The sequence below is a fragment of the Somniosus microcephalus genome, chromosome 19, assembly GCF_052327205.1.
Source record: "Somniosus microcephalus isolate GS21.2 chromosome 19, FLI_Smic_1.0, whole genome shotgun sequence".
Classification (NCBI taxonomy): Eukaryota; Metazoa; Chordata; class Chondrichthyes; order Squaliformes; family Somniosidae; genus Somniosus; species Somniosus microcephalus.
Genome location: NC_141005.1, coordinates 26,785,349 through 26,805,459, shown reverse-complemented (window position 1 = coordinate 26,805,459; position 20,111 = coordinate 26,785,349). Strand labels below are relative to the sequence as shown.

Genomic DNA, 20,111 nt, shown 5'->3' with positions numbered 1-20,111 from the left:
AAACGTTAACTCTGTTTCTTTCTCCATAGATGCTGCTGGCCCTGATGATTATTGACAGCATCTGTTTTTATTTCCAGTGTTACTGAAGCGGTTTCCCTTTTTCAGGGCCATGAGTTTAGATCCAGCATTTGAACTCGAGCCTTATTCACGTGCGGGTTTCCTCTGCTTTCAACCAGGCCACTAAACCAAGCACTCTGCAGAAGTCTGTCACTGAAATACACTAAACATTACCTCACTGGAAATTAATGATGGAGTAATTCTTGGGTTTACCCAAGTTGGAGATTGGTTTATGTATTGTGTTGTAAAGCAGCACGGTGGCATAGTGGTTAGCACTGTTGCCTCACAGCGCCAGAGATCCGGGTTCGAATCGGGCCTCGGTGCGACTGTCTGTGTGGAGTTTGCACATTCTCCCCGTGTTTGCGTGGGTTTTCTCCGGGTGCTCCGGTTTCCTCCCACAGTCCAAAGATATGCAGGTTAGGTTGATTGGCTATGATAAATTAACCCTTAGTGTTAGGGGGATTAAATACGTGGGGTTACAGAGATAGGGTGGGATATGTGTTGGTGTAGGGGTTACGGGGATCGGGTGGGATATGTGTCGGTGCAGGCTCGATGGGCCGAAATGGCCTCTATCTGCACTGTGGGGTTTCTGTGATTCTGTGATGTTTACTGTTGGGAAAACCGAGTTAAAGTTTGAATTCAATTCAGATTGACATGTCTGCACAGGGCTCCGAATAAGCGTTTGAGCCCATTACGTATGTGATGTGAACAGGGGGGTGGGGGAAAGCTGCCTGTACATCTAGTGCTAATTGACTTACTAATTTAAAAATAACTTCCTAATTTACATTATATTTTGAAACAGAATGAACGGTTAGTGTGGCTGAGGTACCAGAAGAAGAAATGGGAGTTACAGGCGAAACAGAGAAAGGTGCGCAGGAAGAGAAGAAAGCTGGATGACGGTGCAGCTGCACCAGGTAGACCTATTCGAGATGGTCCCGCAACCAGCCTCAGCAGCTTTTTGCGTCGAACTGCCCGTACCATTCTAGATATGCCATGGCAGATTGCACAGGTAATGTTTGTTAAATTGGTACGGTTGGATCTCGGGAATATATTGGGTAATTTAAGATTGGACCTGATTATGGACTGAGGATCATCTTCCTGAATTAAAACCATACAGAGGGAAGTTGTTCAGCCCATCGTGACTGGGGTAGCTCGTTCCTAGAGCAACCAAAATTAATCCCACTGTCCTGTGTTCTACCCGTAGCCTTGTATCTTCCTCTGCTTCAAATATTTATCCAGTTGGCCCTTAACAGATCAAATGGTCTCTGTTTGAATCACTCCTATCCTTCAACAAGTCTCTGTGTGTAGAAATGTCTCCTAACCACTCTCCTTAATAGCTATGATAATCACTGGAAGACAAGAAATAGTCTTTCCATATTCATCTATCACAACTGTTCATAGGATATATAATAGGGATTTTTAATATTATCAGCCTTCTCTGCTTCAGTGGAAATGGTTGCAGTATCTCAAGTCTCTTCTAATAACTATAGTTTCCCATTCTTGCCATCACCAAGATGAATTTATGCTGTACTCTCCTCTCTCTTTCTCTCTTTTTTTTTTCTCTCTCTCTCTCTGTCTTTAATGTCCATTCTATAATGAGGTGGCCAAAAGTTCACACTTATACACATTAAATTGCATCTGCCACCTGTCTGCCCATTCCACTAACCTATGTATGTCTTCCTGAAGTCACTTACAGGACTCCTTGTTTACAAGCCTTTTACTTTTATGTTGTCCAGATTGAGTTCTCTATATACAATCTAGATTATCTATATATACACCAAGAACATAAAATGGGCCCAATGCTCACCCCTGGGGTACACCACTTCCAAAACTTTGCCCGTCTGAACACACTCATTCATCACAACTTTTTGTTCGGCAACTTTCTATCCAAGCTGCTACATTTCCTCTTGTACCATATGCCTGAATTTTTCTAACAAACCTCTTGAGACACCTTATTGAGCCTTTTGATTATTTCTTAAATTTGTCAAAAAAACAACTTGCCTTGAACAAATCTCTGGCCATTTTTGATTAATATTATCATATGCCTCACTTATAAGTTTCAGTATAGTTATAATCACTCTATTTATCCACGTCTCCTTTCTGTTTTATAGGAATATACGTTTGTTTTGTATTCTTGTGTATCAAGGCCATCTATTTCCACCTCCGTAACATCGCCCGTCTCCGCCCCTGGCTCGGCTCAGCTCATCTGCTACTGAAACCCACATCCATGCCTTTACTGCCTCTCGACTTGACTATCCAACGTACTCCTGGCTGGCCTCCCATCTTCCACCCTCCATAAATTGAAGCTCATCCAAAACTCTGCAGTCCGTGTCCTAACTCGCACCAAGTCCCGTTCACCCGTTCCCCCCTGTGCTCGTCTTTATATAACGCTCCTGTGAAGCACCATGGGACGTTTTAACTATGTCAGAGGCACTATATAAATGCAAGTTGTTGTTGATTTCCCACTGCTGATCGGTCAACCTGTTTGTTATCTTTTGTGCCAGTTAATTTAGGCCATATCTCCTTATTATTTTTGTTGACCCCTAAATTGTCATTCTTTGTTGAATCATGTGATTTTTTTTTTTTATTCGCTTATGGGATGTGGGCGTCGCTGGCAAGGCCAGCATTTATTGCCCATCCCTAGTTGCCCTTGAGAAGGTGGTGGTGAACTGCCTTCTTGAACCGCTGCAGTCCGTGTGGTGAAGGTACTCCCACAGTGCTGTTAGGGAGGGAGTTCCAGGATTTTGACCCAGCGAAGATGAAGGATCACCGATCTAATTCCAAGTCAGGATAGTGTGTGACTTGGAGGGGAACTTGGAGTTGGTGGTGTTCCCATGCACCTGTTGCCCTTGTCCTTCTAGGTGGAAGAGGTCGCGGGTTTAGGAGGTGCTGCCGAAGAAGCCTTGGCGAGTTGCTGCAGTGTATCTTGGCACAGAAGCTCTTGTAATTAGGTTCTGCTGTACTACTGTATAATGTGAAGTGCTTTATAAGTAAATTATTCTCTCAATGGTTCAGATTGCAGAAACAAGTCAGCCTGGTCTCTTCAAACTGTGGGCTGTCGTTGGTAACGACTTGCATTGCATCAAACTCAACATCCCTCGCGTGTTCTACGTCAATCAGCGCATCCCTAAAGCAGAGGATGGCGCTGTTTACAAGAAAGTAAGTATATCATATTCCTCCTTCATTTTTCTTGGTTTTTTTCCAAACTAATCTTATTTTTTTCCAAACTAATCTTATTTTTCCACATATCAGATCTATGCTAATATGGTAGACTGCAAGAATTTGAATGTCTGTAGTGGGCTTCAGTTACACTGTGAAATACTTTAAAAGCAGAAAATGCTGAAAGGGTACATCAGGTTGATCAGCATCTGAAAGAGTAAAGATAGAATCTGCAAGTCTTCGTTATTACGGGTTTAACCACTATTTAATGGAACAGTTTGAGAAATGGCCATTTGCCTACCTGGAAATTTGCCATTTTGTATGTTGGCACAATTTTTTGTCTGTTTGTTGAAATCTCTTTCCATGTGTGTTCACAGGTCAACCGTATCCTGCCTCGCTCCAATATTGTTTACAACCTGTATGAATATTCTGTGCCAGAAGACATGTACCAGGAGCACATCAATGAGATCAATGCTGACCTCTCTGCTCCGGATATTGAGGGAGTTTACGAAACACAGGTCTGAATAGCTGTTGGTGATGGATGGAATTTGTTTAGAATAGGCTAGGTCTTGTCTGTTGCAGTTGGAGCTTTTTCCCCAAAACCTAAATTTCAACGAAGTAGCTCTGTTTTTGAAAGGGGCTGAAATTGGTCTTGGCTGGTAGTGCAAAACAGGTGATAGCAAATCAGCAACCTGTTTTACATCTGATTTTCTATTCATTTGAAGTCAATGGAGAAGAAAAGCGGGCGGGGCGTAAAACAGGCTGCTGATTCATTATCGCCCGAGACCAATTTCATCCCCCGTGTCTCTCCAAACCAAAACCTGTTTGTCAGCTGTGGAGAGTTAGGCCGCAATTTTCTCATCGGTGTTGGGATGGGGCGGGTCAGCTGGTTTCCGGGTTCCAGTCCCGCCCCCAGCTGCCTCTGCTCTGCAGACGTGATTTTCCCTTGATTGGTCTTGTTGAGCCTGCCCTGCGGGCTTACCGGCCAATTAACTGGATGCGGGTCTGATGACGTCATTTGATGACGCGTCATCTGCCGGTCTCCTTAAAGGGACCGTGCACAATTTTATTTTGACAGTTGATTTTTAAGTGTTAGACAGCATTGAGGTGCTGAAAACACTGACAATCATTGCACAAAGGTGAACTCTTGCACCCATGCTCTCCAATGACTCCCTCCATATGCTTATGGAGGGAGTCACAGCATGCAGGGCGGTTCTCTTCCCTTCCAAGGGCAGAAGAGACCTCCCCAGGACACCAACTTACCTTGCACCTCCACCCAACCCCCTCTATCTACTTTATCACTTCCCCATCTCACTAGCCACCCCTCGCACTCGCCCTCATTCTACTGCAAGCATACCAACTAACAACACACAAGGGTGGGCACTTGAGAGGTTTAGCCAATGTCCATGTGAAGTTTCTGGTAATGTGTTGTCATACAGTGGAATCTCTTTTTCAAAAAGTGCCCCTTATTGGACAGATCTGAGCGCACATTGAGAAGTGCCACACTGAGTTCCAGTGATTGTTCAGTCATAATTCCCCCCCCCCCCCCCGCCCCGCTATAGTGATGAGTGTGCACGGAAAGGCTTGGACATTAAAGGGATGCTTCACGGTGCTGGTGTGGGATGGTGTCAGCCTGGCGCATCATGTGGCAGCCAGGGTTTACAGCATTAAGTGAAGAAAGTCTGGCCATGGTGATGCCATCGCTGGCCTCATGGCCAGCAATTTTGTCAGGGGCTGATGCCCTATGTCCAGTGCAGCATCAGGTGATGGCGGCAAAGTTGGTGATGTTGGTGTTGGGAATGAGTGTGGAAGAATTCAGAGGACCAAGGTCTGATTGTTTCATTGGCTTCGATGTTGCTCCGATGGCAGCTGCAGATGAGATAACAGAAGCGATCTGTCACTGGGAGAACCTCTCTCACCAATGAGGTGGCACTGGACATACAGTTGAATTTAAAAACTTGTAAGCTAAGGAAATCTGTATATGTATTAAAAATGCAGTAACCAACATTTTCTTTGCTCTGAAACTCACCATGTGCAACATGGCATCCTTGACACCACTTCTGCAGCTGTCATCTTTTCACAAACATCAGACCAGACTCTCAACACGCCACACTTACCTGGTGTGTTGTCTGGACGCCGTAAAACCCGACCCAGAAGCTGGAAAATCGAAAAAGACCCTGAAAACTGCTCACAAGTACCTGTTAATTGCCTTTAATCTGTTTCCCGCCGCTCGGTGTTGGGTCCATTCGCAAATCAGGGACCCAACACTTGGGAAGGTTGTGTGGAGGCAGGATGACGGCGGGTGCGGAACCCGCCATCAAGCAAAACTACTTTAACCTCTGACCTGCCTCCAACCCCGCCCTCTGAGCGCCGGCAAAATTGCGGCCTTAGTGTAGCCCAGGTCTCTCAATTAACCTCAATCATGGAAAATTGCTTACTAGAGAAATACATAGGGTGCTCGTTATGTCTTCATTCAACTCCGAGCAGGAAATTATCTGTTGTGTCAATTTATACCGGCTAAATTACTGTGCTGATTTATTTACTATTTAAAAAATTCATAGAAGCAAAAAAAAATAATTGTTGAGAGAATTCGAACCAGTGTACAATGGGTTAAACACCATTTCCAGAATGTTAGCTCTATAATTCCTACAGTTGCTTCTTTAAATGTATTTAGATGAGCCTTCTCTTGCTCTTTGGTAGAAGTACACAGCCTCAGAATGTTTCTTTTGAGGTGATCTGTTACACATGGAATAAATGAGCCTCAAACATCCATAAACCCTGGTGTGTCCTCATCAGAAACAAAAAGTCGCAGCCAGAACTAGGATATTTATCCAATAGAAATTTCTAATGTAAAGCTATTTCTTTTGAACAAGTTGGCAGGTATGGGTATTTTGGCCATTAACTTTTATTTCCTCATTTCCATTTCAATTTCAACCTGACTGCACAGGACCGCAACTGGAAATTGCACAATGGTCTGACAAATGCTGCATTAATATTTTAATTCTACTGCTTCCTTCCCCCCTCCCCTCCCCCAAAACCACCTAATCGGAGGGAAGCTTTACCGCTGTAGACAATATCTCTGCTAGGTTGACATAGACTAAGAGTGCCTGGTCCATAAATTTACACTTGGTGAAAAGAACAGCTTGCATTTTAAATCCTAGCCTTTTGATCTACACAAATCAAAGAGAGAAATTCTTATTTTTGTCACACTGTCCAAGGCTTTGGGCAGTGAAGAGGAGAGTAAATCACTCCAATGGCACCTCTATTAGCCGCCATTGGGGATCTGTTTAGCAGATAATTGAGAGCCCCCAAATTTTGTTCTTGCATAGATGGTGTAGCAATACCCGAGGTGTGGGAATTAAGACAAGTGAAATATGAAGAATGTGTTTTATCAAGAGTAGATGAAATTGCAAAAAATGCTGTGCACTGAAACAATGGGCTTGAATTTCCCAAGGCCATGGAGGTGTGTGGGGTGTTAAAATTGTAGAATCGGGAGGCACGAACCCTTCCCACCCCCAACCCGCCTCCATGCCCGTTTCCCAGGAGGCGGGTACCCGACCTGTGTTGGGAGCCGCCTCCCCGAGGCGAGAAGGGGATTAGTGCCAATTAACTGCCTGTTAACAGGTAGTTTACAGGCAGTTTTTGGCCTAATCCCTATTTTTAGCTCTGAAGTGTGGGCTTCCCGACGGCTCCAAACCACGTCAAGTTAGCGTGTTGGGCTGAAGGGCTTGGAGGGTTCAAGATGTCTGGTGTTCAGGTGAGTGATGGGTGCATGAGTGCAGAGGTAAGTGTGTTTGGTGTGTGTAAAGTGTATAAATAAGTGTTACTTACCTTTACTTACTAATGCAGGCTTCCTTCCTTCAGGTATCTCATCTCATCGGCACAGAAAGCAGAATGGCCGCGAGCTGTCAAAAGTTGCAGCCTCTGTTTTCTGTTCTGGAGAGATTTCTAACTGAGTCTGTGGAGAAGGACTCAAGTTAGAAGTCAGATTGTCAGTGTTTGACAGCTTCACAGAGCTGTGAAACGCTGATATTTCATCTGTCAAAAGCTCTTGACAGATGAAATGTCAATCTCTGACATCACCTGTAACCGGGTGTCCCTTAATTAGCCTGCTGGGCGGGCTCAACAAGGTCAATCAAGGAAAAATCGCGTGGGTTGGCCACAAATCGATGGAGGCGGGACTGCAACCCAAAAAGTGGGAGTCCCGTCTCCATCACGTCCCCATTGACAAAATCTAGCCCAATGTCTCATGCAATACTTTGTCCTGAGAGAATTCTGGTGGATAATGGGGAAGACAGCTAATGGGAATGTGGGTAATGAAGATTCAACTGTATCTGCAGAGATTAGCCTTTCTTAAATTTTGCAAATAAGTTTAACCTTTGTATTTAGTCACTTGTTTTGTCTTTCATTTGATATCATTCTGCTATCAGATTGTACACAAGTATTTAGTCTTTTATGGTCTTGGGCAGTGTAGTCTGGAATAATGCCATCCTTTTATGAAAAGCTTCTTGAAGTCGGCAAATGTAGTAACATTGTGTAATTCAGCAATGAACTCATTCAAATTTATATCATGTGTGTGGAATATTGTCATGCAACAAAGAAATCATCTGCTGATGCAGTATAGATGAGATAGCCTACCATTATCCTAGAAAGTTCAGCACCAAAGGAAGCCAGGTGGCCCAGATATCCCAGTGCTATCTCCATCTCTGCACTATTTATTCGAATCCCATTTCCCCATAGTCTTCAAAAAAATGTGTGTTTATCTAATTCCCTGTTAATTATTGCAATTAATTTAATTTCAATAGTCACTTGCTGTATTGAAAAGAAAAGTTAGTACTGCGATTGTTAACCAGGCTTTTCTCCCTATGCTTTTTCCTAGGTTCCCCTGCTCTTTCGTGCCCTTGTCCAGCTTGGCTGTGTCTGTATGGTCAATAGACAGTTAGCACGCCATCTTGCAGGACGGGAAGCAGACACCTTTGAGTTGGAACAGCTGGAAATGCGTTCGTTAGCGCAATTTAATTACCTGGAACCAGGTAATACTAGTCTTTATCTGGTGCTTTGACCAATCTCAGGATATCCTACAAAAACACCAGATAATTTAGTACAAAAGCAAAATACTGCGGATGCTGGAAATCTGAAATAAAAACAGAAAATGCTGGAAATACTCAGCAGGTCAGGCAGCATCTGTGGAGAGAGAAACCGAGTTAGCATTTCAGGTCGATGGAACTGGAAAAAGTTGGAAATGTAACAGGTTTTTAAGCAGGGGGAGGGGAGGAAAGAACAAAAGGGAAGGTCTGTGATAGGGTGGAAGGCAGGAGAGATTAAGAGACAATAGGGATGATGGATGACGGTGCAAGGCAAAAGGAGATGGTAATGGGACATGTTAAGAAACAAACAATGACTCTAGATGAAGTGTAAAAGGCAATGGCAGGGTGATCAACAGCTGCCATGTGAGAGAGAGAGAGAGAAAAAAAATGATAGGGGCAGAGGTTATGGTCTGAAATTGTTGAACTCGATGTTGAGTCCAGAAGGCTGTAAAGTGCCTAATTGATAATTTTGTAAGTTTGTGATGTTTCCTCACTGGGAGAGAAATGGAACAGTGAGTGAGTTTGTGTCTCATTTGTAACTCCTGCATGTCTGCTGTAAAGCAGTGCATGTTGTATATCTATTGCAGCACGAGCTGCTGTAGAGAGTAGCTGACGTTGTGCTGGTGTTCAAGAATAACTTACTGTAACATCTTCAACCGGTATGCGGAAATGGTGTCTGGCTTCTTCATGGATACTAAGCGGCTCTTGTACCATGTGCAGACCAATGTTTTTTTTACTCTGTGGACTGTAAATTATGCTTTTTACGTGAGGTAAAGTTGAAAGTAGTGCCCACCTTCCAACTGTAATAAATGGAATAGGCACTGCTTTTAATCTGTGTAATTATTTCTTCTCCGTGCTTCCAATTTTACCGACGGCATTTTATGTAAATATTATAGTGTGCTTTAATCTATTTGGCATGTCTTGGCATTTAAAAAAAAGTGATTGATTATTCATTTCAATTTTGAAGATGGGCAAGAGTGAGTAAACCACAAACCTTCAAATATGTTAGGTATGTGGGGAACATTGTGATATGTTGAATCATCGGTTTGGCTCCCAGACTTGCCCAGTGAATAGGTTCATTAGTGATCATTGGGAAAAGTTGCAATGGAACTGTACTGTTCTATTTCAGGGAGAAGGAAGTATAAAAGGAGATAAAGACCTCTTGGGCTCAATAAGTAGACTTCCTAATGGGTACCTATATAGCAACATTGATGGCAATTGGAATGACTCAGTGTCCTAGATATTTCCCCTTTCACGTCCTGCCCAGTTTCTTTCCCCCCCCCCCCCCCCCCCTGCCCACCCCTCGTACTGTGCCATCATCAGAAACTGTCTCTGACTTCCCTCAGGCTCTTGACAAGAGTCTCTACATAGAATCAATGTGTTGGCCCACAATCCCTGCTACAGGAGGCTTTATGGGGGTAACTAACGCATGGAAATTTGAGGAACGCAATGAATTTAATAAAACTTGACATATTGAAATGGATATTTCACAGCCAGAGGAAAAACTCTTACATAAATGGTCACTTTCAGCACTGTGCTGACTGTAATTTTATTTTATAAAAATTACTGAGTCTTTTGATGCAAGTTTAACATAATGCATTGCTAAAATGCAGCATTGAAGACATTTACTCTTCAGTTATATGCTTAAGTGGCATTAGTGTTCTGACAAACAGCAGTATGTCTGTTAAAGATCGACCAAGAGGGAGTAGAAAAAAACAAAATTAAATTTCTTTGCTCTAAAAGGTGCTTAAATTTCTAGAAACAGACTCTCCATTTTCAAGTTAAGTAGCACTAATCTGTTTTGTAACTGAAGGCAGTTGTCAAAAGGAGCCAAGTGAATTTGTAGAACTTTACTGATTAGTTGGTGAGCTGTTTGATTCAGGAGCAACATCTTCACTTGTACTGGTTGGAAACCAGTTAGCCCTCGGCATTGCCGCCAGATTTTCAGGATATCTGTAATCCAATGATTATTTAAAAACTAAACTAAAAGTAGTATGTTTGCAAGTCTCCTCAGACTTGTGTCCACAAACTCAATACTACTTGATGGAAATGTCAGTATTTTCTAAAGTTTATTTCTCTATTCTCAAGCTTTATGGCTAATGCCTCCTAGAATGAAACCATACTAGCTCTGGATTGAGCACTGCATCCAAAGCTTTGAGAGACATTTCCCAGTAGACATTAAAAGTTTGCAATTGTAAGGCATTAGATCAAGAAAAGTTACTTAAATAATTTAGGTTTATTTCCCAAGTAGACTAGAAATAATTGCCGGTTTACACTCAACACCAGAAGACAAAGCCTAACAAAATGTCCCATTCTTTTAAACTCCCAAACACAAACTGTCTCTGAACGTTATCAAATGTTGGGTGATTCTCTGGAGGTGGAAGCAGTATAGTTACAATTAGATTTAGTATTAACATGTACTTTCACACATACATTATCATTTTGGTTATACAGATGATCATCTATAAAATATATTAATATGCTACAACGTTAATGAAAGTGAAAATATGTTGTAGCTTTTACTATCTCAACCTGAATATTGAGAAACAAACAGCCAATTAATTCAAAGACGAGACAATGCACCTAGAGATAGTTTTAAAAAGCTATTGCTAACATTTATCATTTTGTTGAGGCAAGTCACTACCTATTTTTGTATGTATATATTTTTAATTAAAGACTGATATAATATAGCCAAATTAATTGTTAGTTAAAAGCAGATATATTCCTTTGCTAGCTATAGCCTAATCGGTTTAAGATATCAGCCATGGCTTAGTGGTAACACTCTCACCTCTGAGTCAGAAGGTTAAGGATTCAAGCCTCGCTCAAGACTTAAGCTCATAATATAGGTTGACATTTCAATGCAGTACTAAGAGAGTGCTGCACTGTCAGAGTTGCTGTCTTTTGGATGAGACATTAAACTTGGGTCCCATCTCTTCTCAGACGGACGTAAAATATCCCGTGGCACTATCCAAAAAAGAGCCTGCGAGTTCCCCTGGTGTCCAGGCTAACATTTGTCCCTCAATCAGCACCACTAAAAATGATTACCTGATCATTTATCTCATGCTGTTTGTGAGACCTGGCTGTGTGTAAATTGGCTACTGTGTTTGCCTACATTACAACAGTTCCTACACTTCATAACTGATGAAGTGCTTTTGAAATGCTGTGGAACATCCTTGGGTTGTGAAAGACGTCATATAAAATAACTTCTTTATTAGCCTTGTGTGGATTGGCTATGGTTCTTTGTCTTTTATTCAAACTATAAATATGGTATCTGTACAGCACAACTGAGTTATCAACACAGTTCTGCACCTAGTCCCATTTCAAGTTTGGTTGACTTGTACTTGCAGAGGCTCTTCCTGAGTCTGTGGCTCCATCTTAAACTTCGAAGACCTCCTGCAAATTTGGTGGCCTAAAGCAGCCCAAAGCACCAATGACTTGTGGCTCCGGAAAAAAAATGCCCAAAATGTAATTTTCAAACCAACTCTATTCTGTAGGAAAATCCAGCCACATTTGTCTTCCTGCCCATTGACAGAGCGAAGTAGCTGGGGTATTGGACATTTACAAGGTAGAAGAGGAGCTAAATTCCACAATGGTTGCATGTGAAATAACTCGTCCCTCTTGTTTTTGCAGGTAGTGTCCGACATATTTACTTCTATCACAATGCTCAAGGGAATAAAGCCCTATTTGGGCTGTTCATTCCCTCTCAAAGGAAGGCCTCTGTATTTGTTCTTGACACTGTAAGTATTTCTAAGGAGATCAGCCTTGTAGAAAGGGTAACTACATATGATTACTGCAAGGGGGAAAATTTGCCCCATAAAATAATTAAGGTGTTTTGCTTTAAGCACAGGAAACTCTCGTTTAAACGGCGCCTAAATATCCGGAATTCTCTATTAACTGGCAAAATTCATACTCCGAAAACAACACCTCAATAACCAGAAATGTTGCCGAGTCCGAGTCTCCCGCGGTGGCCAAGTTAGTCAGTGGGGGTACTCTCCCGCGCTTCCGGTTGTCTCTTCCGATCCGCCAATTACTGTATACTGCACATTTTTTAATTTTGGTTTGTTAAAAATAGCCTCGGTAGATAACCCCCTCTGTCATCCGGAATTTTTAATCAACCGACACCATCCCGGTCCCGTCGGTGCCGGATACCAAAGAGTTTCCTGTATATGATAAAGACCAAATGGGCCAGGTTCGATTCTTCTATGCTGCACCAGCTGATCTCAGCTAGGTAACAGTAAGGGCACTACAGTTGGCCTTGGCACACCTGGGCTAGGAAAAGCAAAATCGACCATAGTTTCACCTAAATACTTGTAGTGACTCCCACTGGAAAGTACACGTATGTGGTTGAGGCGGATATGATAAGACTCCACTTTGATGTGCGCCAGGATTCACAGTTTTTGCTCAAGATGGTAGAGGACTACTAATATGACTCTGGCACCGTAACCCATGAAGAGTCTGCACTTTCAGAAGAAAGGAAGGGAATTCATAAAAAATGGTATTTAAAAAAATACAGGAGTAAAGCTACTCTGCTGTCAGGAGAAAACACAATATGCCCTGGATATTGTCAGTTGTGGGCTGCTTTACTGAGTGTAAAAGATATTTGTGTCTTTGCCAATGCAATGAAGTTAATGAGTTTTGGAGGTGCAAGTAAATGGTATCCCCATGTAATGTGTCTTTCGCTGCATTTGAAGACTAAAACTCTGCTGCCTCTGAGTTTACAGCAATTGTCGCTGTCTCAGTAAAATAGATGTTTTCAAATATGTCACCTCAGGATATGCAAGGCTCCCCCTTGCAGTCTGTGCTGAGTGCTGTCTTGACTGGAGCTGCTGGATGTAATGATCCTGAGCAGATTGTGTGCAACTCCTGGAAGCTGGCTACAGGGTAATATTGATCGAGCTGAAAGACAGGTTTCTTCCTCTTGGTCGGAGACTTGTACATGGCATGGGAAACCTAAGGAAAGGGACAATATATGTGGAACAAGGTGGTATGCCTTACGACTCTGGGTGCGTTTAAACTAAATGCGAGGTGGGAATAATAAAAGCAAACACCGATTCATGTTTATGTTGTAAGCCACTTAGCTTCAAGATTCGTTTTGGTGGGCTGGTTAGTCAGAGTGGTGGACTGGTGGTATCCTTCGTTTCCTTTTAGGGATGCATTTTGTGAAAGATGGGATGTTTGTGGTGGGAACCAACTTCATGTGGAACATAAATTTGTGCCTTCATTTTATTTTCCAATCTGATTGAGTTGACTTTAAATGAATTTGGACTAACCTTCAGACTAAAGAAGACTGACCATGTGGGTGGACTGCACCAGAAGTTTCAATAGCCAACACCATGCTAGAAGTTGTACGCAAGCTCTGCAACCTAGGGCCAACTCTGAGAACTTACCTTTAGGTGACTAGCTAAATTCTTGCATCGGAAAGGCAGCAACCACATTTGGTTAATTGACTAAAGCATATGTGGAATAATAGGAAATTAGCGTTGAGCACCAAGATATGGCTCTACCAAATGTGCATCCTGAGCACGCTGCTGTGTGACAGCAAGACCTGGACCACCTACACCAGGCATGAAAGAAGACTAAACTCTTTCTATACCTGCTGTCTTTGCAGTATTTTAAATATCAAGTTTGAAGCTTAAGTTCCTGACACCAAAGTACTTGAGGAAGCAAAGTTGCCAAGTGTAATAGAGTCTTCTCAAACATAGATGCCTCCAGAGGCATGGTCATCCATATTGGATGGAAGAAAAGTGTCTAAAGAACTTTCATGTGTTTCAAGGCTGCTGGGGACGGCCTTGGCTCGGATACAAAGATGTTTGCAAAAGGAACTTGAAAACCTTTAACATCAGTACTTGCAAGCTGGAAAGAAGTAGCTAACAGGCCACACTGGAGTGCTGAGGAAAGAAATGAGAGCCAGGAGGAAAGCGCGACAGGTTTCAAGAGTTGATATTGCATGGGCTTCATCATCTGACCCTGCACCACCTTGGCAATCAGGGTTGCTTGAGAATTGGACTCCGCAGCCACTCACGTTGCAGCATGGCAAAGTAACTTTAGTGCTTATGCCGTCTTTCGATACATACGGCTGCTACTTGGGCCCCAGCACAAAATTGGTGCTAAATTGGTACTAATTACCACAAAATTGGCAGTTTACTCTGAGGGGTCACAGAATTGCTGGTGTGGAAAATGTCACATTGGTACAGAAGATGCATTTTGAGGCAATATGTTAGGACAGAGTAGAGGTGGTTTGTGCTGCATTTGACCAGGGAGTGCTTGTTGCTGTCACCTGCTTTCTGAAAAAGAAATAGTTCCTTTTCGTTGTGCTAGTGTTCAAAATTGAGGGTTTTGATAGAGTAGATAGGGAGAAACTGTTTCCACTGGCAGGTGGATCAGCAACTCGAGGACAGAGATTTAAGAGAATTTTTTTTTTACTGTGAGCTTTGATCTGGAATGTACTGCCTGAAAGGGTGGAGGAAGATGATTCAATAATAAACTTTCAAAAGGGAATTGGCAACATACTCAAGAAAAAATTGCAGGGCTTTGGGGAAAGAGCAGGAGAGTGGGACTGATTGGTAGCTCTTTCAGAGTCGGCACAGGCTGAATGATTCTAGTGCATTTTTCACCTCTTGAGCATAATTTCCAACGAACTATATGTCCTACAGTACCTGAAGGTGGCGACTACCCAAACATTTATTGATTAAAGGTGGGAATTAAAATTTTTGACCACATCAAGTCTATACCATTCTCAAATGGAGCGTGGGGAGCATGTTGATGTTTTGAAAGTGAGTCTTGATTCATATATTAAGGTAACACCATATAGGATTCTATCTATTATTCCCCAATTAACAGCTTTTGGGTTTTGCAGGAGTTAAAGGGGACATCAGATAGTGACTGACTACTGATTTTAAATCATACCGCAATCCTCCGATGCAAATTCTCTGACATTTTTTAATGTACCTCGGTAGTAATCTAGCTCATGTTGTTTCTCACTGATTTAACAGAACATTTATTTCTGAATAACCGCTGTTGATGGTTTGAAATGGCATGAGCGATTGGGAAGCAAAAGGATTTCTTGCAGTTTTGTTTGGTGGTTGCTGTTCCAGATGTCTGGTTTTATTTCACTGTAGGTGCGCAGTAATCAGATGCCAAATTTAAGTAACCTGTACGCAGCTGAGCGCACTGCCATGCTGGAGAAATTGGATGAGGAACTGCTGCCACCTGATAAGCACACATTTGAAGTTCGGGCAGAAAAGGACCCAAAACTAGTCTACAGAGCAATTCAGCGGCTCCTGCTGAGCTACAAGGTAATGACTTCCTGCCTCTATTGGGAAGATGTGGTGTTGGGAGAATAAGGCATGACTTGCAGATAAAAGTAGGTTTCTTCCAACTGTTGGGGCTTCCTATTTTAAATAGGCCACAGATGCAAATAGAAAAGTGTACTGTGTGTATGTATTTGTGTGTGTGTGTGTATTTTGAAGACATTTGTTTTGTGTGATTTTTAACTGAGCATAAATTATTAAGACTGAGTAGAAGTTGCAGGATGATTTTTCAACTGGAGTAACTTCATATTGAATAAAAGTGTAACATTCGAATTTGGCAGGTGAGTGGCAGCCCACTGACTAGCTGTGGATTCTGTTTAGTAGGAACTATTTTACATTGTCTTTTTGTTACAATTATAAAACTGTAATGATAGGTAAACTAGTAGACTTGCACTGTACATACAGGAGCGCCCATTGATCTAGTAAGTCTGCTGACAGCTGTACATACTGGTGTTATAACCTTCAGGTTTTGGATGGGGAAAGTAAAAATGTCTTGTGTTTAATACTGTATATTTAAACTGGTCGTAGAATTTTATGGTAATCCACAGCTAGCAACTGAATTTATGCAAATGAATATCACTTCTGTTTTACAAATTAACAAGATATGTGGGAGAAGCGCTGTTTTGGAGGATGGGATCCAATTTGGATCAGTTTGATTTTTGCCTTGTAATAGGTCCAAGCTGCATGTTATTATCGATATATATTTGTGCATTCTACATATAAATGCAACCTTGTGGCTTCCTTTGCTTGGTGTGATAACATTACTCACTGGGTGCTGCTGTGATGAGATCAGGACTGCCCTATTTCCACCCTCCTGCTCTGGGGGTTCACCCCACCCCCCAAAGACTGTTGGGTTTGCTCTTGCAGAATAGCTCCTGACTAAATTGAGTATGTGTCCTGTGCTAATTGCTCAGTGACATCAGTCTGTCTGCACGTTCATCTCTTTACTGCAGGTAGATTGCAAAAGTTGGCAGGATGCAGCATTAGTCATTTGGCTATTAACCACTTTGCCTATCAATTGTGATTTATTAGTGACTTGCTGTAGCATCACAGGGTTTGCAATGCCCCTAGGTTGTGTGACTTGCAAAATGTGTTGCAGAACTATGTCGGGCATCTGCAACATGCTGTTGTATAACCATACGATGTCAATGACTAAAAATAGGGATGGGAGGCAATTAAAGATTAACCTTTCATAATTTTTGTAAACAGTATTTCATTTGATCCTAGACTGATTTCCAATTAAAATGCAGCAGTCTGTACAGGAGTGGAAGGTATCTGATTGTTTTTAATTTGTTTTTTTAAGGATGAAAGAAGAGGTCCAACTCTCATAGCTGTACAGTCAAAGTGGGACTTGAAGAGGCTGACCAACGGAATGCCAGTTCTGGATGAGTTTCCATTGGTGCCTGTTCATGTAATTGATGACATTAGCTATGGTGTATTGGATTGGCAGCGTCATGGAGTTCGTAGAATGATCAGACACTACCTCAGCCTGGATAGCATTCTGTCCAAGGCATTTGAGATGGCCAGGTAGGAGTATTTTTAGCTTCTGAAAGTCAATAGGCGATACAACATGTCGATGAAATTGAACTGGTTCCTGCCAAGCTCTTCCAATGGCTTAGCAGGGTGCTTAGGTGAGTTTGCGTACCATGCCAGCAAAGGAGATCTCTGGTCTGTGCTGACTTAGGCAGTAGGAAGGACTACAATTGGCCACAGTATCCTGGGATTAGGGAGGGGAAAGAAATCAACCAGGGTTTCTACTCCTGTTTCCCCATCCAGTGACCTCTGCTGGAATGCGCAGGTGTGTAGATGTTGGATAAGGCTGTGATTGCTCTAGGCTATTGCACCCCCACCATGTAATTGCTTACTGACTCTATGTGTCAAGGCTAGCACATAACGAATGGCCACATGGGTAAGTTACCATAATCCAGTTTGTGCCTTCAGGAGAAAAGCAGAGAAGATCAAAGGAGAAAACAATCAGGAACCTGCCATGCATTGGTGGAATTTCCGTTCTTGACATTCTACACATAGAAACATAGAAGACAGGAGCAGGAGTAGGCCATTCGGCCGCTTGAGCCTGCTCCGCCATTTAATGAAATCATGGCTGATCATCCAAATTCAGTACCCTATCCCTGCTTTCTCCCCATATCCCTTGATCCCTTTAGCCTTAAGAAATATATCTAACTCCTTCTTGAATATATTTAATGAATTGGCCTCAACTGTCTTTTGTGGTAGAGAATTCCACAGGTTCACCACTCTCTGGGTGAAGAAATTCCTCCTCATCTCTGTCCTAAAAGGCTTACTCCTTATCTTTAGACTGTGACCCCTGGTTCTGGACTCCCCCGCCATTGGGAACATCCTTCCTACATCTAGTCTGTCTAGTCCTGTTAGAATTTTATAAGTTTCAAAGAGATCCCCTCTCATTCTTCTAAACTCCAGCGAATATAAGCCCAGTCGACCCAATCTCTCCTCATACGTCATTCCTGCCATCCCAGGTATCAGCCTGGTGAATCTTCGCTGAACTCCCTCCATGGCAAGAACATCCTTCCTCAGATAAGGCGACCAAAACTGCACACAATACTCAAGATGTGGTCTCACCAAGGCCCTGTACAACTGCAGCAAGACATCCTTGCTCCTGTACTCATCCTCTCGCTATGAAGGCCAACATACCATTTGCCGCCTTAACCGCCTGCTGCACCTGCATGCTTACCATCAGCGACTGGTGCACAAGGACACCCAGGTCTCATTGCACTTCCCCTTCTCCCAATCTATTGCCGTTCAGATAATCTGCCTTCCTGTTTTTGCCACCAAAGTGGATAACCTCGCATTTATCCACATTATACTGCATCTGCCCAATCACCCAACCTGTCCAAATCATACTGGAGTTTCTCGGCATCCTCCTCACAGCACACCCGCCCACCCAGCTTTGTCTCATCTGCAAACTTGGAGATATTACATCTAGTTCCCTCATCTAGATCATTAATATATATTGTGAATAGCTGGGGTCCTAGCACCGATCCCTACAGTACCCCACTAGTCACTGCCTGCCATTCAGTAAAAGACCCGTTTATTCCAACTCTTTGCTTCCTGTCTGCCAACCAGTTCTCTATCCAAGTCAGTACCTTGCCACCAATCCCATGTGCTTTAACTTTACACGCTAATCTCGTATGCGGGACCTTATCGAAAGCCTTCCGAAAGTCCAGATACACCACATCCACTGGTTCTCGCTTATCTATTCTACCAGTTATATCCTCAAAAAATACCAGTAGATTAGTCAAGCACGATTTACCTTTTGTAAATCCATGTTGACTTTGTCTGATCCAGTCACTCTTTTCCAAATGCTCTGCTATTACATCTTTTATAATGGACTCTAGCATTTTCCCCACTACCGATACACAAAGATATCTCATCCGTGTGCTTGAGAAAATTATAAAGTATAATCTTAGACTGCTCTTGTGCACTTCCAGTTATGTAGTAACATTGGCAGAAGTCTTGGAGTAAGTTCCTTCGTGAGTCTCTTGGCTGGAGGAGTTTCATGGTGCAGGGACATCCAGCAGGTGGCAAAATATTTTTCAAACTTGAGAGGCTAAACTTCAAAAAATTTAAACCGGAGCAACTGGAGGAATGAACGTTAGAAAGGGAAAAATCCACTCATTTCTTGTACATGCCCCAAGGTGGCTGCCTGACACTAGCAGAATCTAAGAATAGATCATATTCTATCCATCTGGCTGAAAATGCTTGCGTGACACATGTTCACTACATCAGGAAAATCTCTGAGGTGAATAAAGCTAAATAAAATAAGAGCATTGAAGACTGTTTTAGTAAACTGCCAGGCAGTAAACAAATGTTCTTTAATATTAACTACATAATTCCATTCCAGATATTACCACATTCCCATTGGAAATCTTCCAGATGACATCTCTACCTTTGGATCAGACCTCTTCTTTTCCAGACATCTTCGACGACACAACCATCTGTTGTGGCTTTCCCCAACATCTCGGCCTGATCTGGGAGGGAAAGAGGCAGATGATAATCGTCTGGTGATGGAATTTGACGAGCGGTCAACAGTTGAGATTAATAATCCAGGGTGTTACTCTACAGGTACGTGGGCTGCTGTATAGCAGCAAATACTGCTTCATAAGGATAACTGCTACCTTTTCTTCTTAGGTTGTTCAAAGCTGCAGATTGTTTCTTCTCTTTCCCTCCCTCCTTCACTGAAGCAAGAACCAATAAAAGAATTTGAATGGTGGGGGGGGGAAATTAAAACTAAATACAGCATGGAGAACAGCAGAAAAAAATCAAACGGGGGGGTGGGGGAGAAACTGCATCTACATAGGCACAGCCACATGGCTTGCAGACATAGAATACATTTTGCACCTTGTTTTGTCTGGTGGTTATTCTTGCACAGCAGCCACAGCAGGCAGAAGTAAAATCACTGCCCAAAGGAGAGGAGTAGTAGCAATCTGGGGCAATACCTTTTGGGCATGAGATTCAGTGTAGG

At 42.6% G+C, this 20,111-nt stretch overlaps 1 protein-coding gene across 1 annotated transcript in view; it reads left to right on the top strand.

Moving 5' to 3' along the window:
* pole (polymerase (DNA directed), epsilon) overlaps window positions 1-20,111 on the top strand; it is a 120,210-nt gene that overhangs the window by 56,101 nt on the left and 43,998 nt on the right. Inside the window, exons 31-38 of the mRNA XM_085961447.1 lie at window positions 860-1,066; window positions 3,073-3,216; window positions 3,594-3,734; window positions 8,096-8,249; window positions 11,934-12,040; window positions 15,422-15,598; window positions 16,917-17,140; window positions 19,491-19,711. Of these exons, the coding sequence (XP_085817573.1) occupies window positions 860-1,066; window positions 3,073-3,216; window positions 3,594-3,734; window positions 8,096-8,249; window positions 11,934-12,040; window positions 15,422-15,598; window positions 16,917-17,140; window positions 19,491-19,711 (1,375 nt within the window). The remainder of the gene's footprint in view (window positions 1-859; window positions 1,067-3,072; window positions 3,217-3,593; window positions 3,735-8,095; window positions 8,250-11,933; window positions 12,041-15,421; window positions 15,599-16,916; window positions 17,141-19,490; window positions 19,712-20,111) is intronic.